A 24823-nucleotide genomic window follows, 5' to 3' on the forward strand; every position below is an offset into this window, starting at 1 on the left:
ATTTTGACCCTTAACTTGATATAGGAGTATACAGAATATAGAATAGATGATGATGCAGAATATTTTCTGCATCTCTTCTTTTTTCCGTTAGGTAACTTTTTAAATTGGGTTGAACAGTGGCTTTAAAGTAACAAACATGTCAACAAGTTATACTCTTATTTTGATCTCTACTGTGTTACTCCTGTCAGGAAAAAAAAGAAGCCTGGGATCTCTGCACAACTACTGTACCATTCCTCATGAAATTTTCACACAAAATATCGAGCTGACTTTTTCAGATGTGAGAAGCCATGTCCTGACAAAGCAGTAAGGGCTAGTCATCACAGTTGATAGAGCTATCAATAGATCGCGCACTACATCATCACATTGGAGAGCCTCTTGCAGCTACAGCAATGAAGCGATGAAAAGAGTTGTGTAGATTGATGCTTCACGCTAGTGTGTCTCAGCCAATCAGAGTTCAGAACCAGACTTACCATCCGCAAAGAGTACTGACTGAAGACCGAAGGCAGAGCTTTAAAGAGTTGACTTAAGAAACAGAGCCCAAGTGGAGAACAAATCTTGCGGGATATTTTTTTTTTCCCCCAAAACATCACAGCACAGGAAACAAAGAATCACAGTCTAGCTGAGTGGGTGAATGTACAGCTTGTGCTAGATAGATGTGTTTTTTCATTAAAACAGGGAGTGTTTAGGCCCACTGGGCTATTTATATCGGCTGTCCCTGTGACAAATGTGAGTGTATGTGTTCACCTTGCACACTCGTGCTACCCGGGCTACAGTCAGATCTCCATCACAGTCCAGTTCCACTGCTCTCTCACTGAAGAAGAAGTAAATCTTGTCATCGTCTCCTTCTCGACTGTTCCTGCTCTCCCTCACCAGCGCAGAACCCACAAAGTTAGGCTCTGGATGAAGGACAGGAGAAATGGAGGGGAGGAGAAGGAGGTGGAAGAAGGAGATGATGATGATGATGATGATCATGATGATGGAAGAAGAACAAGAAACAAAGTAGAATGATAAAAAGGGTTGGGGGAGAAGTATAAAAAGTAGTAGAATAATGATAAATGTGTGGAAGACGAAAAAAAGAAGAAAAAAGTGACAAAATAAGAGCAATAAAAAGATAGAAGGGAAAGAAGGAAAAAAGTCGAAGAACGATAAAAAAGGAGAAAAAAGACAATTGAAAAAGAGTAACAAGAAAAAGTCAAAGAAATGTAGGAAAATGTAAAGATGAAGAGCAAATAATGATAAAAAGAGACAAAGTAAATGAAGAATGAGAGATAGATGTGGGAAAAGATGACAAATGTGCAGAGATATAGAGTATAAAAATGGATATATAGGAGATATATAGTATAAAAGGAAGAGAATACATTGGAAAAAGGGTATAAAAGATGTGTAAGAAAAGAAAAAAGAGAGAAGAGGATAGAGAGAACACAAGAGGAAATAAAGGAACAGGAACAGAATGAAAACATTGTAAGAATTTAGAAAACGAATAAAACCAACATTTCCCTACAGTTCCATTAAACTCAGTACAAGGACATTATAGCTTTGTGCCACTGTGTGCCCCTCTTTCTCTCTCTCTCTTTCTCTCTCTCTCTCTCTCTCTCTCTGTCTCTCTCTCTCTCTCTCTCTGTCTCTCTCTCTCTCTGTCTCTCTCTCTCTGTGTGTGTGTGTGTTGAACAGCTGTTCAGTTTGTTCTTTTGCAGCAGCTCTTTGGCATATAACCAAGTATTTCCTCAGACAGTAAGTGAATCGATGATTGGAGTTGATTACTGAAACAGGGACAGGAGCTTCACACCCACACGATTCATCACCACTGTTCAATAGAGCTGAATTAAATATGGACAGTGTAACAGTTCTGTTTTTACCTATCAAATATTTAGAACTCCTTTCCACTGTGTAAACGCCAAACCACCAGGCTGTGGGTAGGTGTATTTCTCTTTAATTATATATGTGAATGTGCTGACATGCAGAATGTAGATATATACATATATATTATAATAATATTTAATACCACAAAATAACGACCCATTAATTGTTGTGTAGTGCTGAATTATTTCTATGATTACACCTACAAAAGTAACCCTCTTGTGGGAATACAGTTTCTAAATGGGTTGTAAAATGGTGTGTGTACGTATGTGTGTATGTATGTGTGTGTACCATTGAGCCAAGCTGGTAGGTATTCGCTCTTCATGCTGTAGTGCTGCTGTCCAAGATTGCGGAGGATGACCGGCTCGTTGCCCAGGAAGTTATTCAGGGTGGCAGAATACAGCTCCTTATCTACAACACAGAGGAGAGGTTAGAACACACACACACACACATCCGCATATAAATGATACATCACACAGAACTCTCATACACTCTCTCAGGCATATGGGTTATGAGATAGAGTAAATAAATAATATAAGGTGAAACAGAACTCCCACACACACACTGGGTCTCCTCACACACAGCACTGTGCAAAAGTCAGTGACCACACTTTGCTCTTGTCATGTCCAGTCAAAGTGCACATTAACCAGGGCCATTCCCACTGAGACTTATAAGATATTCCACTCACATAAGGAACATGAGTTGGGACTTTTAACAACCATGCAAGGCCTGTTAGACCAGCAAAACGATGCCCATCAGATAAACATCTCTGAATGAGAGGAGAAACTCAGGCTCGACCCTCGCTTCAGATCCGTGAACATGAAAAGTTGTTTCTGTCCATCCCTCCACTGTCAGAAGACTACTGTCCAGAATGTTGTTACTCAGAGTCTCACGAGTCTCAGAAAATGCAACCAGCTTTTACAACTGAACTTTAGAGTTAGGGCCATGGACAGAGCACATTAAACCCTGAAAAGAGATTTATTTATGTGTAAAAAGTTGTAATGTTCTATATTTAATATTAGTTTTTATGACTTTTGCACAGTGCTGCATAAATATATACTCTCTGAAAAAAAAGGTATGGTAAAATCCAGTTAATACAGAATACAGTAGTTATGTTCCGCAAGTAAAAGTAATGAATATGTACCCTTTAGGGTACCACCACAGTGGCAGTTTTTGAGAGTGCATATTGTATGCAAATTAACTGTGGGAAGAAGCGCTTATATGTTGCCGGCCAGGGGATAGCACATACACTATCACATACACATAAACATCCTCAAGCACATCTGACTCACCCACAATGAGCCCGGTGTGTCCCTTGGCAGGGTCATAGGGGCATTTTCCTTTACCGTCCTCAAGGGGGGCGCTGTTCAGGGTGAAATGATCTGAATTCTGCAAGAGAGCAGAGGAGAAAGGCTTCACAAAGCATCCAAAAGACTAACCTCATGACTCTGTATTCACTCCTGTTCAAACTGATTTGTTTTACACTCATCAGCCACAACATTAAAACTAGTCTTTGCATGAAGTTGACTTACAATGGCACCTGTCAACCTGGGTGGGGTATAGTAGGCAGTAAATCAACAAGCAGTTCTTGAAGCTGATGCTGGAAGCAGGAAAAATGATCTGAGATGCTCATGATGTTTTGATCAGAGCATCTCCATAAAGGGTGTTCTTGTATGCAGTGGGTAGTACCTGCACACTAAAAAGTGGTTTAAGGAAGGGCAACGGGGACATGTGTGCCCAGTCGCATCTATTATATAATATAAGTTAGCAAAGGGGTCACTATGGGCACCAGCCTTCACTCCCCATTCCCCTATCAATGAGCCTTGCGCCAATCTACTCACTGCTTAATATACGCCACTCCTCGACAGGTGCCACTGTAACGAGATAATCCATGTTATTCACTTCACCTTGCAGTGGTTTTAATCTTGTGGTTGATATGTGCATAAAGGGAGGTGTGGTCATGTAATAGTTCCCAGAATACCTCTGTGATTTTAGCCCTGTTTGAAATGGTAATGCTTTACAGATTACGAGTTCCATCTGGAAAGATGAAGGTGGCTTTTACCTGCTATAAAATGAACCAAAGCAATAAATGAAGGTTATATCAACTCTGTGTGACAGAAAAAAAAATACTGTCCTCCTCCTGAAGTGGGATTTTATGTGGCGCTCTTCATGGTTGGCTGTAAACTCCCTGCTCATCCAGCGTTTTTCTCAAATCAAGGGTATTAATAGTGTCTTTATTTTAACAGCAGTAAGAGCATCTATTCTTCTGGGAAGATTTTAGATTAGATGCTGTTGTGAGGGGTTTGATTGCATTCAGCCTCAAGATTAGTTCTGTCCAATGCATCCCAAATGTACTGAATGGTGGTATATCATTGTAGTTCCACAGCCCCACAGCCCAAATCTGAAGCACTTTAGACTCTTCTGGCCAACCCTTTGGCTCATCATTCTCTAGGTTTATAGGGTTAAGTCTATAGTTTATTTCCTATGGGGATGATACTGAGCCTGGAACAGTAATGGGTGGAGCTGCAAGTCTACCAGCGCTATTTAGAATGGGTGTCTACATAATTGTGGATATCTAGTTTAGCTCAGGAGATGGTTAGGATAAGAGAAGCTAAACTCAGTTTTAAGACATGTTTTTCTCATTTTGCTCTCTCTATAGATCTCTCTCGGTGACTTCATTTACATATAGAATACAATGGTTATCATTTCCAGTGTTTTCTTTAATGTGTTTTTGATTGACAGGCAAACAGCCGCCTACTTACTTGCCCCTTTTATTCAAAACCTGAATCCTGCAGGAGGCTTACGTACACAAACCACTGGCCTCATCTAGCACCCCCCCCCCACACACACACATAAACACACCACTCGATCCCGCCTAATGTGATCCTATCGCTCTCATCCACACACAGCTATAAGACCACCTCATCTCCATTAGTTATATTTCACACTGACACCCAGGGGAGAGAGAGAGAGAGAGAGAGAGAGAGAGAGAGAGAGAGAGAGAGAGAGAGAGAGAGAGAGAGAGAGAGAGAGAGAGAGAGACATACTTGACACACAGAGAAAGACTGATAGAGATAAAGACAGAAAGATAAGAGAAAAACAGAGCGAGGCAAAGAGGAAGAGAAATTCAGAATTTCAGAAAGACAGACAGAGAGAGATAAAGAAGAGAAAGATAAAGACAGAGGGAGATAAGGGACAGCCACAGAAAGGTATACACACACACACACATACACAGAGAAAGAGAGAGAGAGAGAGAGAGAGAGAGAGAGAGAGAGAGAGAGAGAGGGAAAGAGAGAGAGGAAATCTACAATTTGGGCATAAATTTGTGCATGAAAAAGAAAGATGAAAACTTCGGAGAAAAAATAGATAGCTATTGTGGCAGTGTTTGGGGAGAAATGAATTAATAATATATAGGTAGGTAATTAAATGCAGCTGAAATAAAGCTGTTTATATATTTAAGAAGGAGTGATGAGTGTGGTGGGCTGTGTGTGTTTTGCCTGTGTTTGTGTGTGTGCTGACTGATTAATAGGCTGATGTAAGATAAACAGATTTAAATGCTGTGCCAACATTGTAAATGAATAAGATCATGCACAATAAATCTCTTTTAAATAGAGCTGGCACAGAGCCAGGGAGCAGAAGGTTGATATTACAGATAATTATGATTATAATTACGATTATCATTATTGTTTTTATTGTTATTGTTATTGTCATGTTATGGTTGATGTTTGGGTTAATGCACTCAGAGGCATCTGCTGTCTTCAACCTCCTAGCCTTGTAGCACTGGGATTATAGGGGGGTCCTGGCCAACGGGGGGTGGGGGTGGGGTAATTTACAATCACTAGACTGAGGAAAGAATTGAGTAAAACCAATAGGGAGAGGCAGACAGAGAGAGAGAGAGTGAGTGAAAAGGAGAGAGAGAGAGCGAGAAAGAGAGAGAGAGTGCCATGGTTACAGTGAAGAGAAAGTCAATGTGTTGTCTTAAAGGACACTTACAATGTAGGTGCATTTGGGCTGGAAGGCATACGTGCCACACGTATACAAATGAGTACGATTATAACTCTGCAGAAAACGGATGTAATTGAAGCACTCCGTCTGTGAGGGAGAGAGAGATTATTTTTAAACATTAGTTTTTTCATTTCTTGCCCTTGTGATTAATAACTTTATTACAGTGGCTCTTAGTCTATGATGTTTTGTTGCTTCAGAAACAAGGCAATTTGTACCATTCATGACAATAAATCAGCACGGAAATGAACGATGACAAAAAGAAAAAGAGTGGGGGAGAGAGAGGGCAGGGAAAGGGGAAAAAATGAGTTTTTTTCATAATTAATAAATGCTCACTTTGTCTCATGCTTATTGAATATGTTCAATACATTTCATTTATTAGTACTTCATCTGCTTTGGACAGAATGTGGACAAAATGTGATCTGTAGCATGCACACCAATAAACAACTGCTGAACTGAAATGAAGAGAGAGAGAGAGAGAGAGAGAGAGAGAGAGAGAGAGAGAGGAAGATTTAAGTGCCCTATAGAGCAGAAAGCAGTTATAAGTGAAAAGGTCTCAGATACCTGGTTGTTTTTCCCCTTCGCTGCACACTCTCTCTTCTTCTCCACAGGGGCTGGCCAGTCAATCTGAGAGAGGAGAGAGGGAGAGAGAGGAGAGAGGGAGAGAGAGAGAGAGAGAGAGAGTGTGAGGGAGAGAGGAAATTTTAGAAGAGGACAGATACAGAAAATGGAGGAGAAGGAAATAAAAATGAGTTATGGAAAGAAAGAGAGAGAGACACAAAGAAGGAAAGAAGGGGACGAGGGGAGAGATGTCTAACATTTTAATTTGTAGCAGTGCGGGGCTCATAACACTGATCACTACAACACAGTTAAACATTCATGTTCCTGTCTTTAAATAAGAGAAAGACAGAGTGAAAGACTAAAATGAAGAGAAATAGAAAGCTATAGTGTTTTAAAAAGTAGCCTGGAGCACTCTGCCAATTAAGAATGTGTCCTAGCCTGCTGACCTTTGAAACTGCAAATTACTACAAATAGCTCTCTAAAAGCTCCGCAGTCATTTCTGTATGCCGGTCAATTTGAATAATACAAAATGGCAAATGCTGCTTTTTCGAGTGGAAAGCTGCAAAATGAATGAGAGTTGAATGAGTGAGGTGATGTGTATGACAGACAGAGGGTAGTGCTCTTCTGTATTTGCATGCAATGGTATTGCTATTAATAGTTTGACCAATATATCTCAATATTTTTCCTATTTTATCTGTATTCATGTGATCTTGGTCCGGTACGTACCGAGAATCACTGGATGCAAAAGAAGAACACATTCTGGACAGAACACTAGTCCATCACTGGGAGAAAACCACTGGGGGAAAACACACCAAACCCTTCACTGACTGATGTCACACAGCTCCAGGGACCTGGGGTTGGGGGTTCAAATCCCACTCTAGGTGACTGTCTGTGAGGAATTTAGTGTGTTCTCCCTGTGTCCAAGTGGGTTTCCTCCTGGTGCTCTGGTTTCCTCCTACACTCCAAAAACACACACAGGTAGGTGGATTGGCGACTTAAAGTTGTCCCTAGGTGTGAGTGTGTGTCGCCCTGTGAAGGACTGATGCCCCCTCCAGGATGTGCTCCTGCCTTGCGTCCAATAAATTTGGGTAGGCTCCAGACCCACCGCGACCCAGAACTGCATAAGCGCTTACAGAGTAAGGTCCTGAAAAGATGGGCAAAGTCCTGAAAAGCTCAATAGAAAATTGTCCATTCACATTTATTTTTGCTTTCTATTGCATCTATAGGAAGTAGATAAATTCAAGTGAGCTCCCTCATTGATTGAGTCTTCATGAGAAGAAGTGAAGTACATAAGATTAACCACAAACATATCATGAGAAAAAAAACCTCTACAAGAAAAAAAAAGGTTTGTGCTACCTGGACAAATATGTTGTCGCTGTCCAAAGAAAAACACATAGCTCCATTTTTTAAAATGTTTTGTTTACTATGTCACTTGAACATAGCAGCTGTCCTTCACATTGTGTGGATATTTCATGATGAATGGACCTTTTTTTTATGTCTTCCACTGAAAATGAAGGTTTTTCCCTCTATAAGATTACAATTTTGAAGATATTTTTCTTTCGACAGTGACAATGTTATTTATGATGTAAATAAATATTAATAACTGTAAAAAGCTGCAGATAAAACATATTCAATGTCTTTTTTACTAGCGTTTTATACCTGTTTTTAAAACATAGAAAAATGTTCATGTTTACTACAATTAATATTGTAAATCCCAGACAGGTATTTATTATCATTAGTCACACAGCTCCAGGGACCTGGAGGTTGTGGGTTCGAGCCCTGCTCCTGGTGACTGTGAGGAGTTTGGTGTGTTCTCCCCTTGTCCGCATTTGTTTCCTCCGGGTGCTCCGGTTTCCACCCACAGTCCAAAAACACATGTTGGCAGGTGGATTGGCGACTCAAAAGTGTCCGTAGGTGAGTGTGTGTCGCCCTGTGAAGGACTGGTGCCACCTCCAGGATGTGTTCCCAATCTGTGCTTATTGCATGTTTTTCTCATTTGTATTTACGTTGCTGTAATAATCTTTAAAAAGCAGTCTCCTTACTTACTTACTGATTCGTTTTTCAATGTTTAGATATATTTGTATACTGTTTTATGAAAGAATATTTAGAGTTTCCTTTCTGGAAATGTGCTGTCTATCTGGTTAATGTTTACTATGTAGACTATCCACTGGAAGACGGTAATCCTGTCCTACTGTAGTGTGTGATGTGTATTTACCTGGGGTCTCAGCTGTCTGCTGATGTCATTAGGGTCCAGTGCAAAGAGTGTCTCCCTGGCTCCGACGTACAGAACCCTCTCGTGCTCAGACAGAGTTAACATGGTGTAGTTCCAAACGCCAGGGATATGGAACCTTGCCATGCTGTCAATCACCTCTACAGAGAGAGAGAGAGAGAGAGAGAGAGAGAGAGTATATAACATTAGCATATATGTTTTAATTCTCATGATAAGGATATCTCACAAATGAAAAGAAATTTTACCAAAGCTTAAGGTGTCCAAATATTTTTGGGTGCTCCATGATACAAGCACAAAGCTTCTTTAAAAAGCGTGCATGTGTATGACAGAAATTGCCTAGTGCCACTTTATGTTACGTTATGTTAAATGTGACTGAATAAAGTGAGTGAGTGAGTTTTGGAATGAGCGTGCTAGCTCGCTAATCAATGATTGAGTTATTCAGTGTAAAAGCAAGTGAAAGTGTGACTTCTGAGTGAATTCATGTTGTCGTAAATGTGCGAGTCTGACTTACAAAAGCTTGTTAAATGAGGTCTTTCACATAGTAAAACATGTATTTCTAGAGTTTTTGGTGCGTTGATAGCTGAGGTGTTAATATATTCGTACTTTCTGAGTGACTTCAAGTGCTACTGACACTTCTGCACAGGTATGAGGGACGACACTACTCTATTTTTACCTGTGACTGGTCCCTCTGTGATGTTTGAGGATAATCATTAACATTTTGAGGGTTATTAAACATCAGGTCCTCTGCTGATAGATGCTGGATGTGTTAAAATGTTCCACTGCAGTTCTAAAAGTTACTTAGCACTTAAGTGATTTTTCAAGACTTTTAGTCTATTTTTGCAAATGTACTGCACCAAAGAAGCAATATTTTTGCTGAAGTATGGGCTTAAACTGAACTGCTTATGTAAGATTTGGGAATACTCCTAATTAGAGAACTCATCTGCTTTAATGTTTACCTACTATGGACACAGACATTCAACTGTGCATATACTGTCTGTATAATCCATAGAATGAATGCTCTGGAGCAGCTGCACATGAGCCTAAGGTCACCATGCTCAAGCGTTCGGATCAGTGGGACCGTGTTCTCTGGAGCCTTGGTGCACCGTTCAAGAGTTGAAATGAACAGAAAACGGTCTGCTAAAAGACACTAAAGCTGCAGCAAAATAGAGATCCTACTCATGCTCAGGAGCGATCTGAGCACTCCGCAGAAAATGATTTTTTTCCACAGTGGTTTATATACATCATGTGATCCCAGCAAAAACAGACAGCACCAAACAGGAGAAAAGTGGTGGGGGAAAAAAGAGTGAAGGGAAAAAAATGCCTCGAGGGACTTGGAGAGAAACAGAGAGAGGGAGAGAGAGAGAAGATTCTAGAAAGACAGAATTGAAAAGGGACTGCAGTTATTACCCAGGGAACAGGAGCGTATCAACATAAGACAGGTCAGCAAAAAGAGAGCTAGAGAGAGAGAGAGAGAGAGAGAGAGAGAGAGAGAGAGAGAGAGAGAGAGAGAGAGAGAGACTGAAGTGAGAGACAAAAGGCACAGCAAGAAATACAGCACAAGCACACACAGAGATTATTAAGAGAGCTAGAGAGAGAGAGAGAGAGAGAGAGAGAGAGAGAGAGAGAGAGAGAGAGAGAGAGAGAGAGAGAGAAGAGAGAAAAGATACTACCCTTGGGGAAGAAAAGGAACATCTGCACATCTGCTGGGTAGGACAGTGTTTCCCAACACACACACTCACAAACACACACCACAGAGTACCTGCTCACTAACTTGGATGCCTCTGGAGACACACACACACACACATCTACCCTGCTGGGTATTCAAAGGATGGATATCCAAAGAAGATGGCAGCACACGGTCAGGATTCATTGACTCTACCCAATCACCAGGGGGCAGCAGATGACATCTACCACTTCAACCACAAGCCACTTCAAGCCGGCAATGAGAGCTGCTTAAGGAAAGAAGCTGTCAAAGTTTCCGTGTCTGAATTAATCAAAGACCATCTGCTTAAACCCTCATCTGGCCAATGCTGACATAAACGTTTCATGACTGTACATACACTATACGGCCACATCTGCCCATCCAACGTTTCTTCTGAAATGAAGGCTATTAAAAAGGAGTTTGTTCACTGCATCCACTTAAGCTCATTCCAAGAAGTGCTGGACGGAGTACTGTCACACCAAACAGTGCCACACTTCCACAGTCCAGTGCTGGGGGATTTATACCACTCGGGTATTAGCCATTGGGTATTGTGGGCGTCTGTGTCCACAGTTGCTGAACCTTAAAGCAGCTGGGTTCATTTAAATATAAGGTTTGTCTGTAAACGTTTGGACAGAATGAGCATATATTTAGTTTCAGATCCATGCAGAAACAAAATGAAACTCAATTAAACATTAATATAGCTGGAAGTATACTTGTGAGTTAATCTTAAGTACCAATAACTTTATTTACTCCTTATGCCATATGGATAATCACAGCCGAAACGCAGGCGATGAAATGGGTCGATCTGGACCAGCTCAATGCTGAGTGGGAACTAGGAATGTATAAAGCCTCCTAGCATTAGGCTGTGAAGCATTGGTCTCCGGCCCAGCACGTAACATGGGTTTGTTTTGTGTTGGGGAAACATGGCACAATGACAGAGCCACAGTGTGGTGCCCAATCTCACCTCCCCTTCCCGAGTTCAGAAACCAGGGAAACCCTCGAAACCAGGGAAGTTTAAATCAGGATTGGGAGGTGAGATTGAGCACCACACACCAGGGAATGAAGACTGAAAAATAAGCTAATGTACAAATTGATGTTTATACTCTTGTAAACACTCGCAAGGCTGCAGAAATGTGCTGGTGACAAACAAGACGAGAATTACACGCCTTTTCCACCTTAAATGGTGCTATAATTATATTCAAGTGCTTTTTCTTCCCACATTAAATTGAGAACAAAGTTCTGAGACTCCTTTTACATTAAACAGTGCTCGATAACATTCTGCTGCCAACATTAACATTGCGTTCCACATTAAATAGTTCATGCACATTTAGGAGGTGCTAGGAACTGTTTGAAACAAACAAACAAACAAACGAACATTAATTCATTAATTAATTAACAGTCTGTTATACGGTTCAGGGTCATGGTGTGTCCAGAGCCCAAATTTTTTATACAGTTTCTTGTTTACATACTAGCGGCAATTTTGAAATCCCAGACTGGAACCTGAATCCAAGGCCTGGATTAGAAGACTGGTAATGTACAGGAAGCCATTGCTGCAGCAAAAGGAGACAATATTTGGCCACAGTCATGCAGCATTGGTTACAGTGTGAATGATACATTGTTATGGTTGAGTCTAACAGTGCATATAGCGCACTGCTATGTTCAACATGCTTATTGTAATGCAAAGTCATTTGTCACATTAAAGAGGTGTGTAAGTATGGTGGTAGACTAATCAGCTTGTCCTCAATAAACACTAAAGCTGTCACTGTATTCTGCAAAAGTAACAGTCTGCTGGTGGTTATGAAGCCCAACATGTGTTTGAATTACATTTCAGGTCGTTCTGAGATGCGACCACCCTCACCAGTGCACTCAGGAGTGCACTCCAAAGCCCTGTGTGCAACATTGCATTATTCTTTCCGTTTTTCCTTCGTTTATTGTGAAAAAGTGTGGATTCACCCAGACTGGATCTCGACGGAGATGGCCTCCAGCACTCTTCAGTTTGTAGCTGAAGAAATGCGATGATGAAAGACAGACGGAGAGAAAGAGGTGAAAGTAGTTAGAGTGGGGTGATCATTGCTGAAGACTCTAAACTTACTAATGGAGGGAGAGAGAGAGAGGACAAAAAAAGCCATCCATCCTCCTCGGAGAGAGGAGGGAAAAGAGGAGAAGAGACGAGGGGGAGGGGGAGGGAGGGGGAGAAGAAGGAGAGTTAAAAATAGGCTGAGCGGATGAACGGAAAACAGATGTGGGCCAGCTGAGGGATTACAGAGAGGTGAGCCCAGCTACCTCAGCAGAGGAAGAGGAAGAGGAGGAGGAGGAGGAAGGCCCCTCTTCCTGTTCCTTAAAGCCAGAGTTTGTCGGACTCTGACACAATTTCCCCACTTTTCCCCTATTTACTGTAAACGTCTTGTATCAGCCAAGACAGTTTTCTTCTTTGACAGCACTGGAGCTGTGAAGCTAACGTAGCTTTGTTATGGAAGCTAACACAGCTCCATGCATTTATTAACACTCTAAGATATTTAATGGAGTAGAACTGTTTAGAGCAACGTTTTGTGAATCTTTTGATAAATAACTCTTCACAGACTCACCATTTTCTAGCTTAAAGTAAGCGGTGAAATACGTTTATATAACAATGCTAGTAACGCTAGCTAAAGTAATGAGCAAAAGATTAAAATTGCTCTGCTTATCTTAGAAACATGACCTTGACTACTTACTTGGTGTACATTTCAAGGCCTTCGTCATGGGTCATCAGTTTCAATGGTCCTATATTAAAACCAATGGTTTGAAATGCTAACCTATAATCACACTTAAAGTAGCACTAGCCAGTAATTTTTCCTAAAATTACAACTTCAATATAAATGTGATGCTTTTCAAAGTTGTAACACTGAACAGAACCTCTGTTGTTGGCAGGCCCAGCACTACAGAAACTGCACTATGTAAGTTTTAGAGGAGGGTAGGAAACCAACCCCCTCCATCCACCTCCTCTTTTAATTCTTATTTTTGCTATTTCATTATTATACCACATGCTTGCTTGGTCTCTTTTTATCATACTATGCTCACAAATCTGGGAGCTTTATCATGTGTTTCCTACAGCTCAACATGCTTGGTGGAGAAACTAACCACTAATTCTATCACATATCCTCATGCTAGCATGAGTGTGAGTGAGGACCATCCCAGGCAACACAGCCATGTGGAGCCCATATGGGCACCCCTGCCCGCTACCAACAATGGGTTGTGTCCATGGGTTAAATGTTGGCCCCACTTAAGGTTGCCCCCAGGGTCAGTGATTGGATCCGGGTGGGTTAAATAAAGAGCTCATCTGGACAGCCCACCTGAAAACACAGAATCTATGTAAATTAAGACAACCCATTATGGGCCTATGTGGGTGATATATAAAATTGTAGGACTGCCAACATATAAGCAGCCCACCTGGGTCTAACTAAAAGCAACCCATGTAAGCCCAACTAAAATGTACTGCCAATAGAATTAGTAACTTGTATTCTCCTCCAAGTGTGTTTAGCCTGCAATGGACCATGTTAACATTCCACAAACATAACTTTGTGTAGCATTTCATAACATAGTAGTATATCATAATGTAATAGCATAATGTAAGTACATATAGAGGATAGAACAAGCCCACATTAGCTTTGACCATGTTGGGGTTTCTGGGTCAAGTGTTGCTTTAAACTGAAACAGACCTTTGGAGAGTCAAGTAAAGCAGTTCTGGGCGGTTCTGTGTGTGTGTGTGTGTGTGTGTGTGTGTGTATGGGCTTGTGTTAAGTATGGGTCAGAATGGGCCAGCCTTTCTACTCTCTGATGTTCCTCCATGGCTGCCGTCCGAACCCTGTCGCTGCTATAAATACAAAGGAGCACTGCTTATAGCAGCTAACCACAACACACACACACACACACATACACACACACACACACTGCTATTAAAGGCCTATTTAAAGTGCTTTGAAGCAGCTACATAGAGACAGAGAAAAAAGACAAAAAGACAGAGAGAAAGGAGAGGCACATGTGTAGTAATTAACGAAGACAGAGGATGAGGTTGGTATAAACAGGCGGGCGAACACCAGGAGGGGTTCGCATTTGGAAGACAGACCCTCTAGTTCCCTGATGTTCTTGCATCATCATGGCATTTTTTCCCACCTTAAACAAATAAAAGTGAATGTCAAGGTCTCCTTTCATCGTCAACAATTTTCAGCATCACCGCAGTTTGCGCGCCGGAGTGGGCTGAAAACTGTTGCAGTTTTATACAAGGTTTGCAATAAAGGCTTTTATTGATGCATTTTTCAATGCAGACATGTAAAGCTCAGTTTTCTAGCTCCTATTGTTTTGACTTATAAAGCTGAAGCAAGCTTTGTTAGCTATAAAACACAACCCTGGAAAAGACAATAAGAAAATCACACCCCAGACATCTACACAATGCAGGTAAAGAAAAGACTAAGGGTTAATTTGCCTTTACCCACTGCTGTTGAATAATACAGAAATCAGATATTAAATCATGACGTGTGTAAATGTTTACTTTGTGCCTCCTGGTTTTGGAAAGTTAAATCTTATTAGTCTGGACAAATGGAGTTGAACAAGATAGCACGACAGCAGAACATGAGGAGAGAATTTTAAACACACACACACACACACACACACACACACACACACACACACACACAGAGCGTGAGAGCAGGGGCAAAAAAAATAAAATAGGGACACAGGAAGTGGTGTAATTGTTGCAGATTAGCAAAGGGAGTGGTGGGCTGTTAGGGCAATGAAAAGGGGGAGGGGGAGGGGGAGAGGGAGAGAGGGGGAGAGAGAGAGAGAGAGAGAGAGAGAGACAGAGAGAGAGAGAGAGACAGAGAGAGAGAGAGACAGAGAGAGAGAGAGAGAGAGAGAGAGAGAGACAGAGAGAGAGAGAGAGAGAGAGAGAGAGAGAGAGAGAGAGAGAGAGAGACAGAGAGAGAGAGAGAGAGAGTATAAAAAGCTTCAAAGTAGATTACTGCAACGACGTGGACAAACAGGGCAACCAACAAAAACTGAACCACATGATAGAGGGAGAAAATGAAGGGGAGAAAATGAAAGGCAGTATCACAATGAAAAATAAAAGACAGGGTGTGAGATGAGAGAAAAAGAACAAAGCACAGAGAAAGAGAGAGAGAGAGAGAGAGAGAGAGAGATGACAGAAAGACAAGAGACAGGCATAGAGAAAACAGATAGAAAGCCAGATAAAGAGATGTACAGAAATAAAGAGAGAGCTAGAGAGCCTGATAGACAGAGTGAGAGAGATAGAAAGACAGGGCGAGGGATAGAGAGAGACATATAGAGAAACAGAAAGAGGAGAGAGAGAGAGAGAGAGAGAGAGAGAGAGAGAGAGGGAGAGATGTGATGTGATGTTGAAAGTAGTCTGTGTTTGGCAGAACCGGAGGGAGGCTCACAGCTTGCTAGGGCCGTGACCTTTTCATAAAAGTGCCTTGGCTTTTTTAAACAGAAAAACCTTTCTGCTCTTTGAGAGTGGCGGGTCGGGGGTGGGGATCAGGTTCATGAAATAAAAAAGTAAAGCCAGAGTCAGAAACCCAGCTGATTCACACACAAATACAATCCACACGACTCAGGAGCCAGACATGAGCGCTGAAAAGAGCAAAATCCACTCAGAAGCTCGGTCTGTAAATCAGCGAGTGTTTAAAAATGTCCAGACTCTGGAAAAAAGAGCCAGACAAAACAGCTCTGAACTTAGACTAAACTTCTGGTTTAGTAGGGGCTTTAAGTTTAAACCTCCAAATGAATTAATAACGTGTTTCAAGGGCACAAATTTTTAACAGCATTAATACATTTTTGTAGTGTGTTCTTGTGAATCATAGTTCTCGGCTAACGGTATTCTTCCACCCGCAGTGTGACTGTTTCTCAAAACCAAGAACACAAAGAATAGACTTTTGTTCTCTTGAATAGCGTTCTTGAGAAGTCATCTCTCCCTTGTGGGTAAGTCATTCATTCATTCATTCATTATCTGTAACCGCTTATCTAGTTCAGGGTCATGGTGGGTCCAGAGCCTACCTGGAATCATTGGGCGCAAGGCGGGAATACACCCTGGAGCCAGTCCTTCACAGGGCAACACACAAACATTCACTCACACACTCACACCTACGGACAATTTTGAGTCGCCAATCCACCTACAGACATGTGTTTTTGGACTGTGGGAGGAAACCAGAGCACCCGGAGGAAACCCACGTGGACACTGGGAGAAGGATCTAGAACAGCATCCGTGTATTTAAACTGTTCTTGGCATTTGTGTTCCTGAGTATTGAAACTAAACTTCAGCAATGGAAGAAGCAAGAACAAACAAATGTAAGAACGCACACGAACATATTGAAAAACGGCCTTCGCATCAACTTATTGCAGAATGCCACATGGCTCTGCTCACCGTGTGGTCGTTTCTCTGTTGTTATGGAAACTGAGTAAATAACCCTGTGCACACAAACCAGAACCAGACAAGGTTTTGTGCTCTCTCTTGATTTGTTAAATGCAATACAGTATAAAGGACATGAGCTCTGGCTAGGAGAGATCAGACCACACATTGGCTAGTTATGATTGTTTTGGTCGTATCCTCAGTTAAATCGACTGAATGGCCTTTCTGTGTTCCTCTGTAAAGGAACTTTGAGATGTTCTGCGCCAACAAACATGAGACAGTTTGCATGTAATGTTCCTGAGACATTATTAACCCATCATGATGAAGTTCATATTGTGTACTCTTCTTAAACAGAGGATTATATAAATATATATTAGAGGTAAACAACAGAAAGTTTCAGAATATTTACTGTGTCTGGGTCACTACTCAAATCTGACACATTGACCAATAAAGGCCTTTAAAAAGGTCAGGTTGATGAAGCTTGTGTCTACAGTCTCTCTAGAGGATTTGATTCAGCAAAGCCAAACGGAGACAAACTAAACACTGAAATCCTGAAACACTGAGACACACACACACACACACACACACACACACACACACACACACACACAATGTTTCTACATTTTTGCTAAAATTCTTTATACAATTTCCTGGTGAAAATGCCAACAGAAGTGCCTCAAATTTTCCAAACTGTTTTAGACTAAAAGTAAGGATGTATAAAGTCTTCTATGATATGCATACGATGATGGCCCATCCCAGCAGAGAGTAAATGCACATGTGTTTGTGGTGAGAGACAGATAAAGAGAGGAGTTATGGGTTGATAGTATGTGATTCTGACTACTCTTCCTGTTGTACAGAGCCACTCATTACAGTAATTTGGGGTTAGAGAGATGGAATAGACAACCACTCTCTCTCTCTCTCTCTCTCTCTCTCTCTCTCTCTCTCTCTCTCTCTCTCTCTCTGCCATCTTCAGCACGTTTTGACTGTAAACTCATACCAGCCTTCTGAGTTTGTGCCCATTTTTTGCTAGCCTTTAAAAATTGTCTTTCCTTTTCCATTACACTTGATATAACCTCTCTCTCTCTCTCTCTCTCTCTCTCTCTCTCTCTCTCTCCTTATACTACCCCTCTTCACTCTTGTTTCTCTAACCCCCCAACACTCTCTCCATTAAATTCTCTCTCTAGCTCTGTGTAGTAGAGGACATGTGCTTGTATGTTTGAACACAGGAGTTCCTCTGTAGTGAACAACGAATGTCTGAAAACAACTCCATTAATGAGCAGCCGGAGAAAGAGAAGACCTTTGAAGATAGATAGATAGAGAGAGAAGGGGGAGGGGGGGGGGGTTGTTAAAATGTTTGTGTTTTTCTCTCCAGCAAGAACCAAAGAAGTTAAAGCCACAGTTCATTTAGTGGGTGGGGCTTGTGCAGTGGGAAGGGGGCAACATTATCTTCACTTCAATCTCTCTCTCTCTCTCTCTCACACACACACACATACACACACACACACACACACACACACACACACACAGATCCAGAGATGTAAATCCCTCAGACTGCCAATCTAAGCACTCTGCACATACCCACATACACATAGTATATGTGTGTGTGTGTGTGTGTGTGTGTGTGTGTGTGTGTAAACAGAATACACAGAGTTTCTGTTTATGTGGTTTGGTCCACACACAAAGACACGCGCGACCTGGAACAGTAGTTAAACACACAGTGCACACTCACTGTGTATTTTTCTTTTCTTTTTTTGGACTCCTTCTTCCCCCTTCTTTCTCTCTTTTCTCTCTTTCTTCTCTCTCTGTTTTGCTCCAGTCTTGCCATTTCCTTTCCATTTATGGTGGTATGAGCCCAGCCTTCAGTCTCTTAACTCTCCCAACTCTCTCAATCTCTACTGCTGTTTGAAGTAAAGACAGGCTGTGTATATAACCGGGGCCGGCGGTGGGGGGTGTTAAATATTGAGGTGGGGGACAAAGACAATGTAAAGAGTGAGGAAGAAAGGGAGTGAAGAAGAAAAAAAATGTGGATAGAAATAAAATACAGGGAGTAAGATGGAAAGAGAGAGAGAGAGGGGGGGGGATAATAGAGATAAAGAAGGGAGAAGTGAGTGAGAGAATTATAAGGGCAATAGTGAGAGTGAGTGAGAGAGAGAGAGAGAGAGAGAGAGAGAGAGAGAGAGAGAGAGAGAGAGAGAGAGAGAGCATTTACTTGCTGCTGTTTAATCTGTTGAATTGTCTGTCACTGGGAAATGAGTATGTGCCAGTCAATGTTTTTTAGTGCTCTGCTGAATGGCTGTCAATAGATTTTCCCACTCTTCACAACCATATCATTTATACACTCACACACTCTCACACAGAGAGAAAGGGTGAGGGGGGCAGTTGAAAAAGAGAGAGAAAGGAGAACAAGAACAAACAGAGGGAGTGAGAAAGGACAGAAGAACGAGTGCTTTTTATACAAGAGGCAGTAAAGGCCCGCAGTAACCCGATCGCCCTGAGAAAGCAGCTCACGCCCCCAAACCCCACCAGAGCACAGGGGAACAGAAAGCAGGAGGATAAACCCCCGAGAGGTAAAGAGGCACAATAGTAAAGAAAGGAGAGAGAGAAAGAGAGCGAAACATAACATGGTATGAGACGAGGGGCAAAACACAAAGAAGTTTAAAGGAGGTTGGAAGGAGAAAAACAAATGTTTTCTATGACCCAGAGCTTGCCTGATATTAGGTTAATTCTTTGCTGGACCTGACCCATACTTCAGCCTGCTCTTTTGTAGAAACTGTTGCTAGGTTAGACAAGCTTTACAGAACCCTAGCCCATTAAATTTTAGCATGGTGGGAAATTTGTTTTTTTCATCCTGCCTGCACTATATACTCAAAAATATCCAGATAGCCTACATTAAAGCAGCCCTACGTCTAATTATACCCATCTCCCACAAGTTAACGCAGTTTCCTGAGGTTTTACAATCCCTTGAAATGTGAAATGTCTGTTACATTCTTTGGTCAAAACACTACAGCCGCATTCTCTCTCTGTCAAATCTCCCCATTGAGTAAGACCACTTTCAGTGCCTGTCCCTTTAAATGATAATGAGCCACAGACAGCTCACTACAGCCCAGAGCCTACAGCAGCAATAAGCAAGTCACACAATCTCTGGCCTTTGCCATTTTTGATCAGTTATTTTATTTTTCTCATATTGCTCTGGTTTTCCCCACTTTTGCTCAACTCTCTTTTTTGCTTGTATTTCTTATCTCTTTATTATTGTTTTAGTTGTTTTGCTCATTTTCTTATGCCTCTACTCTGGTTTGCACCTCTTTTTAGCTGTTATTTCTTCTCTTGCATTTTAGTCATTTTTGCTATGTTGTCTTACTTATCTGCTCTTGTTTTCCAGATCTGCTTGGATTTCTTATCTCTCTGCTCATATTTTGGTCAGATTTCATATTTTTGTTTACTCTTGTTTTAGTTAATTTAGCTTATTCCCCCACTCTCGGTCACACTGCGTTTGCTTGCTTCTCTTATTTCTGCACTGGTTTGTACTCATTTGTTCTATTTTTCTGTTCTTGTTTTAGCTGATTTAGCTCTGTCCTCTTATTTGACTGCTTTTATTTTCAAATTTCTTGTTTTAGCTTGTTCCTTTTAATTCATGGCTCTTGTTTTCACTCATTTCTCTGCTTTACTTTTCATCATTTTTGTTCATTTCTCTAATTTTTCTGCTTTCTTAGTATCTACTATTTTGTGCCTTATCTCCGCCTCTGTGCTCTCACATAAAAGCAGGTCTGGCACTGTGATTAGAGATACTACTACAGCAGGAGGATCTCCTCATGGAGACGAGGGGGCTGTACAATACTAATGATTCCTTTTATTATATCAGAAGGGGAGCAAAATTTGAATGGATTTTTAAGTCCACATTTTCTGATGTAGGCAGCCCATTGCGTCCCATTGCTGCCCCCATGCACAGGACAATGTAATCACCAGGCACCAATTACCCTACCTCACTAATGCACAGGATCACCCTTAATTTCAGGAGACACATGTTTCCAAGACAATCATTAAGCCCAGTTGTGGATTTTCAATGGAAATGTCTATTCCATTTCAGTGCCATAGGTGGACAGAGCATGGATAGGTCATTTAAGTCTGGCCATAAGTTACTCACCGTTGTATCGAACTGTTTTTCGTGGGATTGGATTCCAGTTGATGCACATTCCATTTTCTAGGCCAATCACAAGTATCATAAGTAGGACCTTTGCCCCACCCATTTCTCCGGATCTCTCAGTTCTCTTTCTGATTTTTACTTCTGGCTGGACAGCAATGTTACTCTTTGGCAGTTGCCCTTCTTGTAATCCTGGGTGTACAGCAATGGGTTTGATTGAATAAATGGTCGTCTTAGATGGACGGTGATGGACCAGATAGGGTGGAGAGCTGGTGGAGGCTCCAGATGTTGGGGAAGTTCCTCCGTCAGCCTGTAAGGACACAAATAAACAAACAAAAATTATTAGGTGACGAGATTGGACGTCTTGCAGCTTTTCACTGTCCTCATCCTGTTGGACTGGAACATTGTTTGGTAAAAGTGGGGGGGTGTACTGTCAAGGCAATTTAATGACAGAGTCTGCAGCTCAACAAAGCTATTGAAATGTTTTGGCAGAGCACCAACTAAACCGTGAATGCTTGTCAGCACAAGGCAACGTCAACACAGGCTGCCTCAACATCGTTTATGAGCGAATGTGTCAAACATGCTAGGAGGCCCATCTCTAGAAATCCAGGGGATGTGTTCGGAATCATAATCGCTAGCTGCATATTGCAAAATGTGTTACGGGCCAGGCCATCGGCAAGGTATGGAGGAGGACGGTATGTGTGATGGTTAAACACATGAATAATTATTTGATAGTGATTTTAGCAAATTGGGTCTAATCATCCCACCCCACCTGTTTGTGTCTGTTTAAAAAGGCAAATTAAGAGGTGATAACATTTGCAGGTTTCTGGAGTAAAAAACACAGAGAGTGTTAAACGTGCATTAAATGTCATATTGTGTATTAATGGGAGAGATAAGAAAAAGAAAAAAAAAAGAAAAGAAAAAAAGGTCAATGCTTGATAAGCAGCTGTACGTTTCTACTCCTTCTGCCATTTACTGAAATTGAAATGCAGGGCTGAGCAGCAACAATCTCACTGATATTGATTTCTGTTTTGCTTTATTTTATATATTTCTTTATTACCATAAGAAGATAAGAGACGAAAAAAAAGCTTCAAAGATCATGCCTGATTTACTGCAAATCGCTTGTAAGTAATGGAGGGGTTGCAGGTATTACCTTTGCGCTTGCCCTCTTTTATTGGATCGATTGGAGGGTTGTGGAAAAACACATCCCTGGACTGAGGAGGGATGGAGATTCCCAAATGCTGTCATTTTTCCACTAGAACTGACCAATGGCATCACAGACTGAGCCTGCTAGCAGTTCACACTCACACAGATGCCTCACCTGCTAAATAGACCCCTAAAGAGTTAACCACTAATTGGGCACAGTGTTGAGAGACCTGATTGGATTATAAAGTGGATTAGATGGGCTACAACACTGATACAACTAAGACTGCCAGATTAACTAACCAGATTAACCCTCCACTTTAATAGCCCAGCAGGAAGCTAACCGCTAACTGGCAACCTACAATAGCACTAACAATAGCATTACATACACACTTTACACGGTATATGGCGCTCTGTTGAGCTGCGCTGAGCTTCATATCTGTCTTCACAATGTCAAGTGAAGGGTCTTCAGAGTGTTTGAACTGAACTGCACTCAGTGCAGCCTGAAACTTCCAGTGACTGGTGCTGGAGGAACAGAAAAGTTTGAAAATAAGCGAAATAAGATTCTACCCTGGTCCACGTTTGGTCAGCTAGGCTTAGATAAGTGAACTAACAGGCAACATGCCTTAGCACAGGCATTCCAAATCACACACATCTTCCTTCCTCTCTTTAAAGCCATATTTGAAGCTAAAATCACAGCTGCGGTAGGCTATTGGGCTTTTTTGTGTTCTTTACCAATTTCAGAGCGTGACATCACCAGTCTGTGAGCTCCCACAGTGCCCCCTCCCTCTGGTTCTCTTAAATGCTCATGAATAACCTCATTTTGCAAAATTTGACACACCACACACGTGATAATTTTAAAACGCCATCCCCATTTTTATATACCGCGATATATGTTATTACTGTTATACTACTCAACCCTAGTGGGCAGCCTGGTGGTGCAACAAGGATCATTGCTGCCACACAACTCCAGGGTCCTGGGTACAGCAACTCTGAGAGAATTTACTGCATAAAGAACAACAGATTTATTAGAGAGGCTTCCAGGATATTAGCCAATCCCAAGACAAGAGCTGTAATATTAATATAAATATATGCTAGGAATATCTTGTCTGCTGAGCTGGGGTTGACTAGCTATATCCTGCCAGGATTGGCTGAGAGGTGAGATATTATTAGCCAATCCTGTCTTATGAGATGGGATAGATACTAAACCATTCCTAAGAATTAAAATACTCTAAGAAATATAAGTGAGACACTTGTAGTTCTCATTGACCTCATGAAGTGAGACACTACTAGCCATTCCTAGAACAGGACTTTCCATAAAACTAACCAATTAGAAAGAGGAACTCTGTTGGTTATTCCAGAATACTAGCAGCAAGCCTAGTACAGGAAGTGGGCTACTCCTAGCTGAGCCTAGCGCATGTGGTAATATCCGACTGGTCATTTCCTCCACAGGAAGCTAAATACTATGGATTACATCACGTGTGGGAAGCTGCCGGCTAATTCAAGTGCTGGGGTGGGATGCTACTAATACTACTTTCCAGTCTTGGAAAAGGCTGTAGAAAGGATCCTACTAGCCAATCCTACTGTGAGAGGTGCCGTTTGTCCGAGTACCGGCGGGAATTTAACAAATCCATCTCGTAGCCTTTGCTCTGTGTGCCGTAGGGGGCCGGAGCTGCAGCCTTTGGCTTTTAAATGTGAGCTGTCTTTGTGTTTGCTGGAAGGGGCGGGATGGAGGTAGAGTGATGCTGTGCAAACTGAACAGGAGATTCAAAAGGCCTTGTCCCTCAGCTCCAAAAAACACCCCACTCAGCGTGCTGCAGTTGTGTGGTGCGGTGGGGGCTTTTGGGGGTGGGTGGGTGGGTGGAGGGGGGTTGAGCTTCCTCACCGCTGAAAAAAGCTGGAGGTAAAATCACTCTCGTCCTGCAACCGGGGCTGAATGACCTTTCTGCCAGTTGCTTTAGGGAAAAAGGTTTTCACTATTGCACTAATTACCGCCTACAAATTAGAGATGACACAGCCCTATTATATCAAATTGCGTCCTGACAAAAGCAGGGTTGGCTATTTTGGCTGATGTTGAAAGACAGAGGACAAATGTTCGAAGTGTGTGTGTGTGTGTTTTTATGTGTGCCAGGGACAGAGTGTTTTGATTCTGCTTTTCCCTAAGGAAAACAACTGGTCATGTTTATTCCGGTGGCCAGTGTGGATGTCGGGAAAAAGAGGTCAACTGTCAAGAGATGACCAGTCTCATGTGTCTGACATGTATCCTTGCTCTCTCTCACGACCTTTTCATGGTCCCATCCTAAAGTTTAAAACCACCATTCAAAAGTTTGGAATCACCAATCAAAAGTTGGAATCATGCTCTTATTAAAGTATAAAATTGTTCGGGTCTGATTCTTGAGCCCAAAGTCATGCCATCATACCCATGTAAGGAAATCCACGTCTTACTGTTAGAGAAAAAGAAACAATTTGGAAATATTTTATATTAAACAATTGTGCTTCAAAGCATGTATGTATTCTCTTGTGCATATCTGTGTAATGTTTCTATAAAATATGAGAATTTAAATAAAAATATTAATAAAACTACCAGAAATCCCTGGTGCAAACCAGCAAACTTTTTGCTGTTAAATCAAATGTGGTGGTTAAATCATTTTAGCAGTAGAAGTAACCCACTGTTTAAATGGGTGGCAGGGTCTGTAACAGTGGTGATTAACTGAAGATATACAGCAATATCCATTCAATGTAAAGTACCTTGTTTGTGGCATGAATGAGGTAATATTCATGTTTGAATCATTA

At 41.6% G+C, this 24823-nt stretch overlaps 1 protein-coding gene across 2 annotated transcripts in view; it reads right to left on the reverse strand.

The window, feature by feature from the left end:
• LOC136679662 (semaphorin-4C-like) overlaps positions 1–24823 on the reverse strand; it is an 85017-nt gene that overhangs the window by 18022 nt on the left and 42172 nt on the right. For both annotated transcript variants that reach the window (XM_066658310.1, XM_066658311.1), the window contains exons 2-8: positions 20891–21197; positions 8636–8790; positions 6424–6486; positions 5851–5949; positions 3150–3246; positions 2149–2268; positions 745–896 (exon numbers count right to left, since the gene is read on the reverse strand). In XM_066658310.1, coding sequence (XP_066514407.1) covers positions 745–896; positions 2149–2268; positions 3150–3246; positions 5851–5949; positions 6424–6486; positions 8636–8790; positions 20891–20993 — 789 coding nt within the window. In that variant the 5' untranslated portion in view covers positions 20994–21197. The remainder of the gene's footprint in view (positions 1–744; positions 897–2148; positions 2269–3149; positions 3247–5850; positions 5950–6423; positions 6487–8635; positions 8791–20890; positions 21198–24823) is intronic.

The sequence above is a fragment of the Hoplias malabaricus genome, chromosome Y, assembly GCF_029633855.1.
Source record: "Hoplias malabaricus isolate fHopMal1 chromosome Y, fHopMal1.hap1, whole genome shotgun sequence".
NCBI lineage: Eukaryota > Metazoa > Chordata > Actinopteri > Characiformes > Erythrinidae > Hoplias > Hoplias malabaricus.